General features: G+C 36.8%; 1 protein-coding gene across 3 annotated transcripts in view; it reads left to right on the top strand.

Annotated features, from left to right (window-relative positions):
• LOC100788741 (protein TIC236, chloroplastic) overlaps nucleotides 1–18,595 on the top strand; it is a 46,377-nt gene that overhangs the window by 10,599 nt on the left and 17,183 nt on the right. For 2 of the 3 annotated variants that reach the window (XR_005889273.1, XM_014769699.3), the window contains exons 3-9: nucleotides 12–71; nucleotides 850–954; nucleotides 9,015–9,155; nucleotides 12,064–12,126; nucleotides 14,187–14,417; nucleotides 14,678–14,761; nucleotides 15,941–16,098. Coding sequence is in view for 2 of the 3 variants with exons in the window: in XM_014769699.3 (XP_014625185.2) it covers nucleotides 12–71; nucleotides 850–954; nucleotides 9,015–9,155; nucleotides 12,064–12,126; nucleotides 14,187–14,417; nucleotides 14,678–14,761; nucleotides 15,941–16,098 (842 nt within the window). In the remaining variant the exon portion in view is untranslated. The remainder of the gene's footprint in view (nucleotides 1–11; nucleotides 72–849; nucleotides 955–9,014; nucleotides 9,156–12,063; nucleotides 12,127–14,186; nucleotides 14,418–14,677; nucleotides 14,762–15,940; nucleotides 16,099–18,595) is intronic. The other variant, XM_041011058.1, reaches the window with a different exon arrangement.

Genomic DNA, 18,595 nt, shown 5'->3' with positions numbered 1-18,595 from the left:
GTTTGGTGCAGCTGTTTGAAAGGATCCTTGAAATTCCAATTACATGGTCTAAAGGGTGGGCTAGTGGCGAGGTGTTTTTCTAACTTAAGTGCATTTACCTTTCTATTCTATTTGATACTTCAGGAAGATTATTCTTGTTTGAGTTAAAAACTATATTTCTTACATATAATGTTAAGTAACAGACACTGCTTTTACTTGTATGTATTTGGTAAGTTTAGTACTTGTGACTGGTTTTTACTTTTTAGTGGTTCTATAAACCTAAGATTTGCCATTAGACTGGAACAATTTGAGTTAAGAGCCAAACCGACCTGGTCAGTGTGAGTAATTGGTTGTTGTTTTCTCCTATAATCAGTACATTTCTTCTTCTGTCAAAACAATGTCTAAAACCAAGTAAAATTTGTTGAATTCAATGGGTTATCCTGGTTTGAATAGGTCACATTCAATTCTGGAAGATATCTTCCTTAGCTTTTGCTTGGAATTGTTATCTGACAGGGTTGAACCCAACTTGGTTCCATTATCCCAGACTGTCACTCTAGTAGTCTGATTATCTGTTTATTTAATTCCCTCCATTATAATGTTCATATTTGTTTATAATAATTTTAAAGTCTATTTCCAAGTTTCTTTGACAATACATGTGTCCATTTGTGGATATTAGTTTGGATACATCAATGGAAGCTCCTTTTCCACCTATTTTATATATTAAAGTTATTAATTTTATAGTATATTACTTGATGAACTAGGATGTTATTTCATAGGCACATAAGTTTTATATTTTTTTGGCTCAGGTTGTTTTGTGGAACATTCTGTCATTTATATTTCTTTGTGTAATATTTGTTACCCTATGTTTAGGTTCACTTGTGCATGTCAAAGGGGGAGACTTTTCCAAATTTTCATGGACAACTTGATGTTAGAGGGTTGGATTTCCAACTGTTGGATGCTCCATCATCTTTTTCTGTATGACTTCCTATGCTCTCCTTCTTATGACACTTGAAGTTTCCATTTCCACATATTTGGTATTCCTTCTTTAGTATGATTAGGCTTGGTGTATTTTGAAAGGTAACTCAACTGTTGCACACTCGTTGCATTTTATATTGTTTGTCCAACATATGTTTTGTTTCAGTGTGAAACCTGAGTGATGAACTTATGTACATTTAGTATCTTATCCATCCTGAAATAATGAATCACATCACATATTGAAAGTGCTATTTATTGGTTAAGTGCAATTGCAGTACTAAAATTAATACATTTTCTCTTCATTGTGTGTAAGATAAGATTTGTGTAAAGCTAGGAAGGAAAGTGACAACTTTTGTTTGAATAATTGTCCTTTCTTGTTTCATAATGGTGCATTGATTGGCCAAAAATAAATTGAAGGTTTTGAGGGGGCCATCGTTACACCTTTTAGTACGAAAGTTTTAATTTATCAATTGTTCTTAATAGGGTTCTCTTTTATAATTTTTTTTAAAATTAAACAGTAACTTTTGTTACTTGGTTCTCATTTTGTTAAAAAATAAAATTCCTTGCACTGCTTGCCTGTGGCAATCTATTCATGTGAGTAGAAAATTGACAAAAGGTTTCAATCAGATAATTTAATAAAGCTATGTTGAAGCCATGTTGTGGCTGAAAAATTATTTATAAATTGAACATGCAAATGTGTCCAGCATGTGGACATGGCACCAAACTTGTGTGTACATGCTTTATGATCTCTATATAATGTTATATGGTTTTGTGTCTCAAGACTCTGACTGACTTTGTAGTCCCTTGTAACAAGAAAACAAGATCTAGTTCCAGGATTGTTATGTGGAAGACAATATTGGCTTGTTTCATAAGGAACCTGTAGTTAGAAAAATTTGGAATCTCATTTTCAATTTGAGAAACATTCCTCTGTGATTTGCAGAAGGGCTTTCTGCAATGAGTTGGCATGCCTGGAAATGTTTGGCCAATCTTATTTTGATTTCTTTTTCTTCCTCCATGTTAAAGTTAAAGGTAGAGAGATGGAAAGAAGAGAAAAGAGAAACTGAATGTTACTTTGGATAATGCTCAAAATAAGCAAATCAGTTTTCACATGAATACATGGAACCTTATATAACTAAACTTGTAACTAACTAAATTAACTTGTAACTAACTAAACTAATCTATATATATCTCTAATATCCCCCCGCAAGCTTTGGAGGTGTTGAAAACACTTCCAACTTGGAGAAGATAATACATTTGCAACAAAGGAAATGAAAATAAAGTTTGAAAAAGATATCTAAACATGTCGGAAATTCATCGGCCAAAATTGTAGCTTCTAGAAATCTTCGACCAACTTCGGTTTTCTCAATCTTCTTCCAAAAATCCAAAGCAAGCATCAAAGCTTAACCATCAAGTGAAATCAACATCAAGGTCGTTTGGCAGAAGCTCAAATCATTAATCCATGAAACTATCAAAGCTTAACCACTAAGTAGAAATTATATCTCAAAGTTTAACTACTTGGTAGAAGCAACAAGGCTTAACCATTAAGAGTAGAAGCAAAACAACAATTCAATGCTTAACCATCCATGACAAAAGCTTAATCAATGCTTAATCACCATGGACAAAAGCTTACATCAACAAAATAGAAAAATCACAAAATTTGTCTTCTATGAGGACTTTTGACAAACACTTTGTGAACCAACAATAACCAAGACTTAACAACTCATGCCAAAAGCTAAAATCATCAAAACATGCTAAAAGGCTGAAAACAATAAGCCAAAACAGACCAAATTTCAATGAAACAATGAAAAGGTTATTCACCAAACAGTTGGTGTGCACCTTTCTGAAATAGTGCAGGACTTCAAACAATAGTCAATATCTTCAAAATCTTCAGTAGCATTTAATCAAATACCTTGTAGGCAAACTGAAGCTTTAATGGATGCAAACAATTATGGTTGCTTATATGAGGCTTTGACTGTTGCTGCCATGTTATCAACTGAAACTACATTGCTACTAGGGCAGAGGAAGATTGAGAGTAAGAGGAAACATACAATATCTAACCTTCCTGATGGTTTTGGATTGGGTGATCACATTCAATTGCTGCAGATATATGAGTGCTGGGATCAAACTGATTTTGACATTGGTTGGTGCAAAGATAATGGCTTGAAGGTGTGAGGTGTAGTGCGTTATGTGACACCAGAAGGATAAGGTGAGGGCAAGAAGCGAGTCTTCATGTGTCTGGCTATGCAAATGCTTATTCCACCATTGAAGGATAAGGTTGTTCCATAAAGTGCCATAGTTGAAAATGTTATCCTTGGAAGTGGAAAATTGAAACAGTGTGGAAGAAGAAGCAGAGAGAACAAATGCATGTGGCAATGCCAATGTAGACATGATAAATCTCTGAACAAAAAAAAAAAATGAACGAGGCAGTGAAAAAAAATGGAGATGAATGCTCTGATACCATGTTAAAGTTCAAGATAGAGAGATGGAAAGAAGAGAAAAGAGAAACTGAATGTTACTTTGGATAATGCTCAAAATGAGCAAATCGGTTTTTACATGAATACATGGTAACCTTATATAACTAAACTTGTAACTAATTTGTAACTGACTAAACTAACTTGTAACTAACTAAACTAATAACTAATTTGTAACTAACTAAACTAATCTATATCTCTAATAATCTAAGTTGTTATAAGTTATAACATTGTACTCAGTGCACTTTTTTTTTTTTTTTTTGAACGGCCAAAAGTATCATATATTAGATATTAAATAAGGATAGTACCAGAGGTACTACAGAGATACAAAAAGAAAGCCATAGGCTGAGGATATAAAGCAAAACTACACAGCTTCCCCAACTAGAGACCTTACAAAAAGCCACCCATCCTTCCCAGACTAGGAGAAGGCAAAGGACATAGAAGATGACCATTGATTAAACGGGATGGCAAAGTCCTTTTCCCACCCCCTCAACCAAGACCAGGTAAGATAAATTGCATCATCCACCAATTTAGAAATGGCAAATTGATGATTTTTAAAAATCATGGCGTTCCTATAGTTCCAAATAGAAACTGTGGCTGCTACCCACCAAACCTTCCACTTTCTATTAATAGCTTGCGAAGCAGCCAAAAAGAGGTGCTGAGTGAAGTGATCCACAGGCCTACAATGCATGACTCTAGCTTCGTTGACCCAAGAGGAAAATTCCCACCACAGTGGCATAATCTTATTGCAAGAAAAGAAAAGATGGGAGGCAGATTCCACTTGGCTTTGGCAAAAGGTACATAGGTCACTGTCAAGCGCGACTTGCCGTCTAGATAAGTTATCCTTAGTCGGAAGTCTATCCCACATAAGTCTCCAAGCAAAGGCTAGGGCTTTTGGAGGAGCTTTGATATCCCATAACTGACTGAAAGCTTGATTCTGATATGCTGTTGATTGAGCTTCTCTAATAAAATAGTAAGCACTGGATGTAGAAAAAGTTCCTGTTGGATCAGCACCCCAAACCCACTGGTCCTTGAATGTTGCATTAGGAGATAAGGCTGAAACCTGGTCAATAAAGTCTGATGCACTGACCATCTCATGATCAAAGAGGTTCCTCCTCCAAGAGAAATTCCACTGCCATCCTGCTTCTCCAAAGGACCCCAAGTTTCCCACTGTCTCAGCTTTATGAGAAGATATTTGATACAAATCAGGATATCTTTCTCTGAGAGTTCTTCCATCACCCATCCAAGCATCTTCCCAGAATAAAATTTGGTCACCACTGCCCAGTTTCCATTTAATCTGATTGAGAACCCCTTCCATACTGCTGTGGAGCATTACAGCCTTCAAATCAGCCCACCAATAGGAATGAGTCTGCTTGAGGGAATTCTCCTCCAACCCTCTCCAACCTTTGTATTTTGAGGTAAGAATTCTGCTCCACAAGTAGTCTGATTGGTGGAACAGCAACCACTTCCATTTAATGAGAAGGGCTCTATTAAAGTCCTTGATAGCTTTGATTCCTAACCCTCCTTGTTTTCTAGGAGCACAGATATGATCCCAAGCCACCCAAGCAATCTTTTTCCCTTCAGCACCTCCACCCCATAGAAAATTCCTTTGGATCGAAATAAGCCTCTTTAACACTGCTGAAGGAGCTTTGAAGAAAGACAGGTAAAACAGAGGCAAGGCTGTCAAAACAGAATTAATTAAAGTGATCCTTCCTGCCATAGAGACTTTCCTCTGATTCCACTTGTTAAGCTTAGCCTCAAATTTTCGAAAAATGGGCTCCCACATCATTAACCTTCTCGGGTTAGCTCCAATGGGCATCCCAAGATAGGTAAAAGGAAGCTGCAGAGGTCCACAATTAAGGAGCTCAGCTGCAGATCGACTCCATTGCTGAGGTTGGCCAATAGCCCCAAATTGGCTCTTGGCAAAGTTAATTCTAAGGCCAGATACCATCTCGTAGCTTCTGAGCATAGCTTTTATAAGAGAGACATTTTCCATAGACGGTTCCCCAAAGAATATAGTGTCGTCAGCAAATTGGAGCATATTTACCGGCACCTTATTCTTCCCCACCAGAAAACTGTGATAAAGGTTTTTTGAAACAGCTTCTCTCATCATTCCTGACAATCCTTCAGCTACTAGATTGAATAAAAAAGGGGCCAAAGGGTCCCCTTGGCGCAGCCCTCTTTGGGGTTTGAACTCTTCTGTAGGGCTGCCATTCACTAGAATGGATATAGAAGCTGATGACAAACATTCTTTAATCCATCCTATCCACTTATCTTGAAAACCCATTCTTCTCATCATATAAAAGAGGAATTGCCACGACACGGAATCGTAGGCCTTTTCAAAATCAGCTTTAAACAGCAAACAAGGTCTCTTGCATCTCCTAGCCTCCTCCACAACCTCATTAGCAATTAAAACTGCATGAAGCATCTGTCTGCCCTTAACAAAGGCTGATTGCCTTTCATCTAAGAGGTGATTCATAACCTTGCTGACCCTATTAGCTAGGACTTTAGCAATGATTTTATAAACACATCCAATTAAGGATATTGGTCTAAAGTCAGTAAGGAGTTGGGGATCTTTGATTTTGGGGATAAGAGCAATGAATGATGAATTTAAGCCCTTAGGGAAGGTTGCATTGACATGAAACTCTGAGAAAAACCTAAGGAATTCAGGTTTCAGGATGTTCCAGAAATGCTTAATGAAACAAAAATTTAGCTCATCAGGCCCTGGGCTTTTGTCTCCTCCGCAAGCCCACACTGCATTGGTTATCTCCTCCTCCTTAAAAGCTTCCACCAGCATCTGACTTTGAGAAGAAGATAGAGCTTTGAACATAGCTCCATCTAAGTTAGGTCTAGGCATACAAGGTTCTGCAAATCTGTCTTTAAAGTGCTTGAGAACTGCTTCCTTAATGACTGAGGGTTTATCAACCCAGCCTCCATTGAGATGCATCCCCCTTAGGGTATTCCTTCTTCTACTTGAGTTGATGATTTTATGGAAGTAAGCAGAGTTACTGTCTCCCTGTTTAAGCCATTTACATCTGGATTTCTGACGCAGCATAGATTCTTGAATAAAAGATTGCTCCCATAGGTCTGATTGGAGTTTCTTAAGCTCTAGAACCTGTTGATCAGTAGGTTGAGCTATTAGGGAGTCCTCCAATTCATTCAACTTGTGCTGAATAATCTTCACCTTACTGCTGTGATCCCCACACTGATCCTTACTCCAGATTTTAAGCCTATATTTAAGTTTCTGCAATTTACATTTCAAAGCAAAACCTCCCCAACCCGTAAGCTGAGTTGCAGACCAAAAATCCTTCACCACCTTATTAAAGTCTTTATTAGATAGCCAAGCATTGAAAACTCGAAAAGGCTTTGGGCCCCAATCAGTTAACTTGGACTGCAACATGATAGGACAATGGTCTGAATAGTTTCTTTCTAGATTATACTGAGAACTATCAGGCCACTTAGCAATCCAGTCATCCGAAAGAAGTATTCTATCGAGCCTGCTTTTACAAGAACCATTTGGTCTGACCCAGGTGAAAGGTTTGCCCAAACAAGGGATATCCTCTATCTCCATGTCAGCTAGCCAGTCATTGAAATCTGTTATGATGCTAGTGTCTGGAGGCCCGAGGTTGTTTCCCACTCTTTCAGTCAGGTTCCTAACACAGTTGAAATCCCCTACAAGGCACCAACATTGGACCTGGGACTGACTCTTCAGATCTAGAAGTCTCTGCCAAAGCTGTCTTTTAACTGCTGGATCACAGGCAGCATATATGTTGACCACCACAACCCTATGACCCTCAGCCATCCAGACCCCTTCCAGCAAAATGAATCCCCTTTCAGCTCTTCTATTTTCAACCCTAAAGTTGATATTGTCCCAGACACACAAGAGGCCCCCTGCTGTGTTAACTGCAGGGACCCATTCCCAATCAAACTCAGATTGTCCCCATAAAGCCTTACACACTACCTTATCCATAGACTCTCTCTTTGTTTCTTGCAGACAGAGAAGGTCTATCCTCTGCTTCCCAACCAAGTTCCTGATAGAGGCCCACTTTATTCCTCTACCCAGCCCTCTAACGTTATAAGATAGGATATTCATTGAGAAAATCTCCTATTCCCCAACTCCTTGGCTTCATCTCTGTCTCTGCACTCCATAGAAGTATAATTCTGAAGAAACTCTGAACTATCTGATTTTGTTTCCATGCCCAATTCCTTTCCCAAATTCCATAGGTGTTGAGCCTCTGACTTCAACTCATCACTGCATTGAATAACACTACTTAATCTCCCACCAGAATTCACGGGAGGCTGATTATGAACCTCAGGCTGAGTGGCTGCTGGATTTAGACTACAAAGAGGGATTGAAGAGTGCTGGATTGCAGGTTGAGACATCCGGGCCCCAGATTGGGAAGTTGGCTTTTGTCGGGAGTAAACTTTAACAAACTTGTCTGAGTTCACTTTTAAAGAATGAGTTTCAGAGCTGGGCTCCTCTCTGTGGCACCCTTCAACTGACATTAATGGGCCTGTGATTTCGCTTGGCCCACCCTCTTTGTGAGTCTGACCTTCATAAATACCCATATGCTCCACTGGGTAGAGAAATTCCTTATTGCACCCTCCTTGGGACTCTAATGGGCCCTTTAGACGTTGAGGCCCATTCTGCTCCAGAGGAATAGGGGATGGGGTTTGCGTGATTTGTTTCTGTAGCTCCCCAATGCAGGTCTGGCCTTCTGCATCTTTCCTTTCAATATTCAAATTATTACCTTGTGTGTGATGACTGTGCCTACAACCATCCCGTGGTATGTTTTGGCCAGTATCCCTTTTCGTATAAGCTGCTGTCTTCTGAGGTGCTGCAAAGCTGTCCCCTAGGCTGACTTTACCGGAAATGGACTCCAGCATAGTAGCCTCCAAACTATTTGCCTTATCCTGGTAGGTTTCGTTAGTGTAGGTATTAACCAGAGGTTCGCCATCTCTGCTGCAACCATGAGTCCTACAGAGTACCCGTTGGTTAAACGTCGGGGAAGAACTCCGGTTGGATAACTCCGGCGAGAATGAAAAGTTGGTGTCAACGTCGTCCCCTTCATCGCAGCCCACCCCGTCAGTGCACTTGGTTCAGTCTTCCTTGGGACTCTGATAATTTTAGTTTTGACTTGTAGATTGTTTGGTATAAACTCATACAGGGTGCTGTTTTTTTGTTTCAGGTTTGCAACCTTTGTATTTTTTTTTTTCTTTCCTTTTTGAGTTTTTGACTTTGAATTGGTATAAAGCTCATAGTCTTTACAAAGGGGATTCCCTTACAGATATCATAATTCATAAGGAACTCTGGGGAGCTTTGCTCACTGATGTTTTCTGTTTTCTTTGTTTGTATTCTCACTTTTAAGAAGGACCTTTTCTCCTCATCTTTGTATTTATCTTCTTAATAAAATACTTCTTCTACTGGTATGGGCTGCATAGGCATAACTGTTGATGACTTCTGAATCTTTCATCACACATGTGTAGTACTTAGGCATGTAGATATGTATCTGAACTAAATATTTTTTCATGCCATGAACTGAAATTTGGTTTTCCCCTTTTTGTTCTGTTTTTTGTATGTCGTTAAAGAACATATCAGCGAGTTTATGTTTTCGTGGTCAAAGAATATTTTTACACAATGCAAGTGGCTGGTTTGGTAGTGTTCCTTTAGAAGCATCAGGAGACTTTGGCATTCATCCCGAAGAAGGAGAGTTTCATCTTATGTGTCAGGTACTTTCCTCTTTCTCTCATGCACGCTCACATGCACCCATGGTAACTTAGTCAAATATAATTTCTACTTTGTTTAAGAGTTCATTCAGATATTTTGGTCTCTAATTTTCCAGAAGTCATCCCTTGAAGTAGGCAAGAATTTTTCACTAATGATTGCAAAATTCTCCTATAATCTACGGTCGTACTAGTTTATTTCCAAAATGTGAGTTTTTCATTCAAGAATTAACTATTCGAAAAACTTGAGTTATTCTTTGACATGCTCCTAACACCAAAAGCTAGTACAAAAAACCCTTTGGACTTTAATTCTGGATTGAGCATAGGCCAACCTCACTTTGTGTTGAAGGAAGTTAGTTTTAATTTAATTATAAAGAGTTGTGACCCTTGTCCATTGCCATGGAACCTACTATCCTTAAAATTTAAGCATTCACTAATGATTTAGTTTAGAAATTCAAAAATATGTATTTCCTGTTGGATTTAAGTGAAGTATAGTGAGCCATAGTCATTGTACGGTTTGTCACCGGAAGGAGATTGTGAGGTCAGATTGACCTGAGCCTATGAATTGGGATTCGAAGGTTGAGAAGGAGGATCAGACTTACCACTAGACGATTTTTCAGAGGTGCCTCCAGTGAGATTGATAGAAACGAGTGACTTCTTTTTGAACCTTTAAATTCGAGCTTCATGCACCAAAAGGAGAGTTTCAACTTTGTCAATGGAGAGTTTCTGAAATCGACTACTAACTAACGAATTCATAGACTCATACTCATCAGGAAGGCCATTGAGAACCATATCGAGGTGCTCTGTAGAAGACACTGACTCACTGATGGAAGTAAGAGAGTTAACGAGTATTTGGATTTAAAGTAAATACTCAGAGATCGAGCAATTATTCTAGGGAGAAACTTCGAAGCTCGGTGTGAATTTGTTGAGCCTTGGTGCAAGTGAGAGAGTGAAAGTGGGTGCGGGTTTTGTCCCATAGTTGCCACGATGATGTGCAACCGATCACTCGCGGAAGCATGTTGTTGGAGATGGTGGACTGAAGCCATGCCAGAAGAAATCAGTCTTGTTCACCCTAACTTGATACGCCACAGAGACGACACCGACATCGCGATCTTCAACAGATAAGAACATCTGTGGAATTGTTGGATTGACAAGGTAGTAATGGTAGAGTCGATGACATTTGATGACTGATTCAACTTGTTGACACCAGAGAAGATAATTATTGTTCAACTTTTGACAAATCGAATGAGAATGTCGAAGCAGCTGAAGAAGATGAAGAACCCACAAATGGAGGTGGAGGAGATAAAGGAGGAGAATTTGCGGAAGCCATGGAAAAAGGATTCTAGTGATTGAACCTAGCTCTGTATACCATAGAAGATATTTAGAAAGAGAGTTTGAGTTTGGAGAGAAATATTATTCAACCCAACTAATAGAGATTACAGAAATGGTATTTACTATAGTACCTTAGGAGTTCTAACTACACTAACAGTATCCTAACTGACAGTTAGTTAGGTGCTACAGCTGGCACAAACTAGAGAGCCCAGAACTATGGTTAAGTGCAGTTAAGAAAAAGAATACACAGAGTAAGAATACTCTAATAAAATGGATCAGATTAGATTGGAATTTTTAAATAAATTTTTAATGGATCAAAATTGATTAATGGATAATTTTGATCCAATCCATTATGATCTTAAATAAAATTTATCTGATCCATCCATTTTGCCTCCCTTAGCCCAAGCCCATTAAGTCTTATTAGAGTATGTGATTGTATAACTGTGAAAACAGTTTTGTAGTATGTTTGTAAGGACTGTTAACTTTTGCTCAGGCAGTTAGTTTTTGTTATTGTTAGTTCAGAGGTCTATATATACCTCTGTTGTAACTAACTCTAACTAACTTTTCAGATTGAAATAATATCAGTTTTCTTTCTCTCTTTCTCTCTCTCTCTCACTTTCTCGAATAAGTCTAGTGGTAATTTTCTAATCTACTTACTGTATACTGCATAGTTGTCAATACTGTTGTCGCTATTGACTACATAGGTATATTAATATTTTAGCTTGTGCATTGCACACATAAATGTTTATTTTATATAACTAAAATTTAGGATCAATAAAGAATTTTAAATATATAAATTAAATTATAATTAAAATTTATAATAAATAAATATTTTTGAACATATAAATATGTAAGTGTAAATGAGGAAATAACTCTGATTAGTTTTATAACCATAGTTAGTTGACAGTTGTCATTAGTTAGATGACAACTGTACTTTCAGTTACAACTGAATCTCTGCAGTATAAGTACTGCTCTTGTAAGAGATTACAGTGGCTTTGTAATAATCTTTTGTTCAATATACAAATCCCTTTTTCTCTCTTCTATTCTATGCTTTCTACATATTGTGATACAATGTTATTTTTTAATTATTAATAATTTCTTTTAAAAAATATTGAAAGTCAAGTTAAAACTCAATATTGAAAATGATAGATTGAAAGAGATAAGAGGTTAAGAAAAATCCCTAAAAATGCTCTTGTTGAAGAAAAATAGTGAAAAACACTTTCATTGAAGAATGAAAACTAAAAACACTTTTGTTTAAATTGCTATTCTAATTTATACATAGAGAGGGATAGTTAGCTTTCCAAAACCCAGAATATAGTGTACAACTCAGGGAATAAGGAAATTTTGTTGTAAATGGGAGAATTTCCTGAGTTGTCTCTGCAAACTCTCTCTCTCTCTCTCTCTATATATATATATATATATATATAGAGAGAGAGAGAGAGAGAGAGAGAGAGATGATGATGGTGATCATAAGAATTCTTTATAGTTAGTTCACTTTACATAGTCATACATTATTAAATTTTGTGGTAGATAGTTGGGATTCTTTTCATCCGTATAATATTTTGTATGGTCAAATTTATAGGTTCCTGGTGTTGAAGTGAATGCTTTGATGAGAACTTTCAAGATGAAACCTCTTCTCTTCCCGGTACATTTCTTTATTCCAGTGCATTAATTTTAGTACTTAAAAGTTTGAATATGCTAGAATTGATTGAGTAAAATCCAGATATTATTTTTAAATGATTTGAAACCGAACAAATTATGGTATATAGGCTAGGGTTACTTTCTTAAAATAAAGCTCTATCTATATTAAGTTACTAACTAATTTAAAACACAACAACTTATCCCCCTAGGTGAGGTCGACTACATGGATCACATGATGTCATTGAGAGGCTAAATATCTACACTCCTCACAAACGTCTCTAGTGGCTTTCTTTGCACATGTCCAAATCATCTTAACCGATTTTTCATTATCCTTGCCTTGGTGTCACACCAATATCACTTTATATGTTTGTATACGTCCATTATGTAGCCTGTCCTCTATTGAGTTGCCACACATATTTCTTAACATTTTCACTTCTAATCCCATTTTTTTTCCAGTTGTTCCTTTAAAGTCCAACATTCACTACCATTGATTATAGTTGGCCATAGAGAAATATGATCAAACTTCCCTTTAAGAATGTTAAGTATTTTGCAGTCACAAATGACTCCTGATGTTCTTCATTTTAACCACCCAAGTTGTAATCTATCAGTGACATTTTCAATGATTTCTCTCATTTTGTAATTGATGAAGATCCCACAATAGACTGCACCTCTATCGTGTCTCTAATCAGTTTGAGTTAGTCAGCCTTAAAAGGCTTTGTTAAGATATCAGCTACCTATTCGTTAGTACAATAGTACTGCAGTATTTCAACTGTAGCTTCCCTTTAGATCTCTTAGGAAGTGGAATCTTGTTTCAATATGTTTGCTCCTTCCATGAACAACAGGGTGTTTAGCCAAGCTTATAGCTGACTTATTGTCTATTAGCTTCTTCATAGGCTCTTCTCTTTTAATCTTCAATTGTGACATCAAGTTCTTAAGCCGCAAGGCTTGACAAGCTCCCATTGAGGCTGCAATGTATTCAGTCTCACATGAGAACAATGCCACCACTGGCTCCTCCTTAAAACACCATGAAATAGGTGCTCCACACATCATGAACACATACCCTGCTGTACTCTTTCTGTCACTTTTATCACCATACCAATTTGAGTCAGAGTAGCCAAATACTTCATCAATAACATTTCTGCGATGGTTTGAAAACAATCTATAGTCCAAAGAGCCCTTCACATATCTTAATATCCTCTTAGCTGCAAGCAAATGAGAAAGCCTTGGATGATCCATAAATCTACTAATTGACCCCACTCCATAAGCTGTGTCACGCCTGCTGCTACACAGAAATCTCAATGAACCAACAATTTCTTTGTACTAGGTTGCGTAAATTGCCTTGTCACTTCCTTCCTTCGCTAACTTTACACCACAATCAACTGGTGTTTGGGAAGAATTACAATCCAACATGTGAATTTTTTTTAATATATCTGTTGCATACCTCCATGCATGAAAATTTCATCACTTGTAGTCAGTGTTGTCAAATAGTGGCCATGGCAGCGCCATGGTGGATGGCGGTGGCTGTTTTCCAACAAACCACCATGGATTATGGTGGTGGCGTGGTGGGCTTCAAAATTGGCAATACCAATGAAGTGTGTGTATTCTTGCAACTTTCAAATTTAAAATTGGAAGAACCAATTTTTTGTTTGCTTTACTACTTACACATTTGAAAGATTCTTTATATTATGATTATTACTTTTTTCCCAAAATATGAATTACATTTTGTAAATGCAGTTCCATGTAACTGATGGGTGTAGCTGATGAGTGAACTTTGATAAAGAAAAACACTACAAATATACCTAGTTGCTTGATTGGTTCAATGAATACCATATGTCATGGGACCAAATCTGGACTGTAATATATATTCCAAGTACCCCTGGTACTTCAATTAATACATATTATTATTTTTGCTGAAAAAAAAAAAAAACCTAGTTGCTTGTGACTTAAATAATAAAAGTTGAAATGTAGATTTTAAAAAATTGAAAGTCATGGCACAAACCCCTAAGATCGATTTTAACTTTCCTTTATTTCTCTTTTTTTCCCTCTCGTAATTGTTTATTACAGCTAGCTGGATCAGTAACTGCTCTATTTAATTGTCAAGGCCCACTGGATACTCCTGTATTTGTTGGCACTGGAATGGTTTCTAGGACATTCTCTTATTTACAGACTGAGAGCACTGCATCTGTAGCATCTGAAGCACTTGCTACGAGTAAGGAAGCTGGAGCGCTGGCAGCATTTGATCGTGTTCCATTCTCATATGTATCTGCTAATTTCACTTTCAACACTGATAACTGTGTAAGTTGACAGCGATAATAATTTAGCATTGGTTGTAATATCAGAAATATTCAGTGTAAAAGATTATTGTTGTAATATCAGAAATATATTTTCTGATATTTTATCTTTTATCTTTTTTATCTTTAAGTCATAGTTTCCTTATATTAGGGATTAGTTGTTCCCTTATAAAAACATGATTAAAGAATGTAATTCTGGGAACAAAAATTAATAAAACAACTTCAACTATTATATTATGGTAACACTTAATCTGCATATTGTAGGTTGCTGATTTATATGGAATTAGGGCATGCCTTGTAGATGGAGGTGAAATTCGTGGGGCTGGGAATGCATGGATATGCCCAGAGGTATATAACTGCCTGTTAGAAAGGCTTTTTCTCTTTTATTGTTTGGTTAAACTTAAGCCATTGTTCAGATTTCCTAATGGAAAATATTCTGAATCCATAACTATTTGGAAGCATTAGCATCGTCATGTATGGTGGAACCTCCATATATACGCTCATCTTTTACCTTTATTTTTTGAGGTGGAGGGGAGAATCTTTTCATCAAACTTTTCCCTTAGTTTTCTAAGAATAGTGGTTTAATACTCTTCATCAGCTTTAAATGTCTTTTATAATGACACAATGAAGTGATAATCATTCATGGAAAGGTATGATGCATATGTATGATACTTGTATCAGATACAATACATATCTGATATGACAAAACAATTATTCTAAAAATATGTAGGATATGATGTGTGTGATACATATCTAGATATGTATAAAAATTCATAAAACGTAATAAATATATAATTGCAATTATACAAATCCAAATTAAGAAACATTTCTTGGACATTACTGAAAACAAAATAAAAATTATAAATAATTGTCATTATAAATCACTTCCTATTCTCTTAAGGTAGGAATAGTATCAATTTTTATACAGGAGTATGCTTACTCGCCCAGCAGCAGTGTCTTTTCTTTTTGTCTGTTAGTATGGTTATGCTAACCATAGTTCTCTTATAGTTAGTTTTCTGTTAGGAACTAACTCAAGGTCAGTTGACAGTTACAGTTGTGTAACTGTCTATATAAACAGCTTTGTAATCTGTTACTCATTGGGTTGATTTTGTCAATACAATCTCCTTTCATTCTCTCTCTTTCTCTCTTCCTTTTCTTTGAATCCATTAATTTTATTCCATTTTTGAGATCATCCATAAAAAGGAGTTTCCATTTTTGGTTTATCAGGGGACAATGCTTCTATGCTTCCATATTATATGTGCTTTTGTCTCATATGTAGCTATATTAGATTTTCATAACTTTTTTAAAGGCTTGGATACTTCACAGATACATATTGGTGAAGTATCTAAGAGTACCAGTATCGAATATGGATACTTGAGGCAAATGAAAGTATTTGTATTTCAATCATTCATTTGGCTAAAAATTAGTGTGTGAATGTGTTCCTATTATTTTACTTTCTCAGGAAAATACATGCCTCTGGAATATCTGTCCCCTACCCCTACTAATGTATACCTATTTTGTTCGTAGGGTGAAGAGGATGAGACATCAATAGATGTGAATTTTTCTGGAAGTTTGGCCATCGATAACATTGTGCTTCGTTATATACCAAGTTCTTATCATCAGATGCCACTTAAATTAGGGGTATTAAATGGAGAAACAAAACTTTCAGGATCTCTTTTAAGACCGTAAGATGGACCTTTCTCCAGTTTTTAATATTTTCTCCAGTTTTTGGTAATTAGTTTTCATTGACTAAGATTTAGCATTACTTGTCTTGTGATAACTGATAACGTCTGCTTGGGAGGGTGAGCCTTGTGGCAGTAGTATGGTTTTTGCCTTGTGATCTAGTTGTGGAAACCAGAAACAGCCTCTTTGCTCATGGAGTTTAGGTTATGTACATTTGACCTTTGTGCTCCTCAATTATGGGAGTCTCTTGCATTTGGCCCCTCTCCTATATTATCCAGAAAATTGCTACAAAAGCCATGGCCAGCCAGGTTTGCCATAAGCTTGGCACTATGGTATATAGCTTGAATTGAAATGGTGGCTCTTGTATGTATATGGTGGAATTAGTTTCAACTCTCAAGTAGCATTGGTAACATAAGATCATGGGCAATGTTATTGTACTCTTTATTATTCTTGTAAATGCACACTGTTATTAGATATTTGGTGTATATAAATCATAGTGTGTTGAATGTAACTAAAGCAATTCACTAATTACATTCCTAGTCTATTCACAAGAAGCACAGCTGATGGTAGGTCTTGGGAAGGAGTTGAATGGTGGAGTTGGTATGCTTTGTGCAGACAGCTAGGTACAGGAGCTCTTGCATGTTAGGAAGGTGGAATTGTGGTAGATCAAGGCTACGGAGTGACTGGAATGATTGAGGCACACCTGTTTGTGAAATAACATGTGTTGCATTTACATGATAAAGTACAATATTTATATACAAGTACAAGAGAATCAATCTCATAAGTTTAGGGATTAGATTCAATCCATCTATGGAAATAATCAGAAAACAATTCAACTTAAATATATGGGCAGTATTTTCATAAATCTCTAATCATATACGTATATCTCACAACTCCCTTCAAGCTGGAGTATATGTATCATAATTGTCCCAAGTTGTCACATGTGTTATTCTAGGTCCCTGCAAGGATTTAGTGTATTAGAGTATATGAATGTATAACTGTTAAAACAGTTTAGTTAGAGCTGTTAGCCATTCATTTTGTTACACATTCTCTCTCATATTATCTTAGATAGTTAAAATGGCAGCAAGATGGTCTTTTTAGAGAAATGGAGGAAGTGTTGATGCTGCCTGGGAGGATCTTTTTCTGAGGAAATGACAATCAATTCTATATGCTTTATTCTCATATGAAAAACTAGATTAGTAGACAGGTACAAAGTTGACTGATTTTCACACATTCGGTATTAGCTCCATGGGACTAACCTTGCAGAACTGAAACTTCTAAAGTAAGTGTTTTAGCCATAAGCCCATAAGAGCTCACATATGGTGTGAGCCTGTTAGGAATCGTTCCTCTAGATGGGATAAGCCCTTCAAGGTTTATAACTGTAGGCCCAAAATTAACAAGTAAGGTTGTTCTAGAAGGTTGGGGGGTAGTAAGGGAATTGCTGAGTCTGTTATTGTTAGTCGAAGGTTGTTAGTATTGGTAGTGGGTGTGCGCTTTCTGTTATAAGAGGGAGGCTGTACTGTTGTGAGGATCATCTTGGAGATCATTAATAGAATTGGGAGTGTAGAGACTTTCTCACACATGGGGGAGCTTTGCGCTCATATATTTCCTTTCTTTTCTTATCTTCTTTTGTTCTTACCTTTTCTGCTGGCACCATTGATACAAAGCGTATCAGAGCCATGCCTTGATACTCAGCTTCCATACATGACCTTGCAATTGCAACAACACTTTGCTTTTTTACTTTTCCATGAGATAAGATTTCTACTCAAAAACAAAATAGCACAAAGTGGATCATCTGACACTTGTCCAATCTGCATTTGATTATCTAATAATGCCAATGTAAACAAGTCCACTTCCAAGTGACCCTTTGATGTATATAAGGATCCGAATGACTGCATGCCGATGGCTCTCACAAGGAGAGTTACAAACTGACAACATTGACAGGAAAAGATGTATCTGGTTTGGTCATGTTGAGCTAATTTAGTTTTCTCACTAGTCTTTGGTATCATACTGGATCAGGATGGCTTCCCCTGGTTGGGTAGTAATCATTACTCATAAATGATGCCTAGAATGCACAAATCAGGATCTGACCCTTATGACGTGGACATGGAGGTGTTAGCTTGAAAAGAGACCTCTAAAGCTGTAGGTATAGTCATGATAGGACCAAAATGTATGCAATACCTTAGGAAAGAGATTTTTGTTTGTCTGGGATCATCTGTAGTGTTTGTGATGGTAAAGTATGGTGTCTCTTCAAAAAAGGTGACATTTGCGGAGATATAGAACTTATGTGGTTTCTGCAGGGTGTAATTGAGACATCTGGTTTCTGCATTTCTTTGCTTTTATTCTCTCTCGCCACGTTATTATGGATAATGGCAACTAAGGTGGAGGATGATTAAAAAATGAGCCTATAAGAGCTAGGAGGCATAACCACTTACATTGTCATTGACCGGTAGGAAATTTTACTTTTATTAGTGTTGAATATTTAGTAGTATTTATGTA

The sequence above is a fragment of the Glycine max genome, chromosome 17 (assembly GCF_000004515.6).
Source record: "Glycine max cultivar Williams 82 chromosome 17, Glycine_max_v4.0, whole genome shotgun sequence".
NCBI lineage: Eukaryota > Viridiplantae > Streptophyta > Magnoliopsida > Fabales > Fabaceae > Glycine > Glycine max.
Note: the sequence above shows the minus strand (reverse complement) of the source record. Positions and strands in the feature narration are given on the sequence as shown.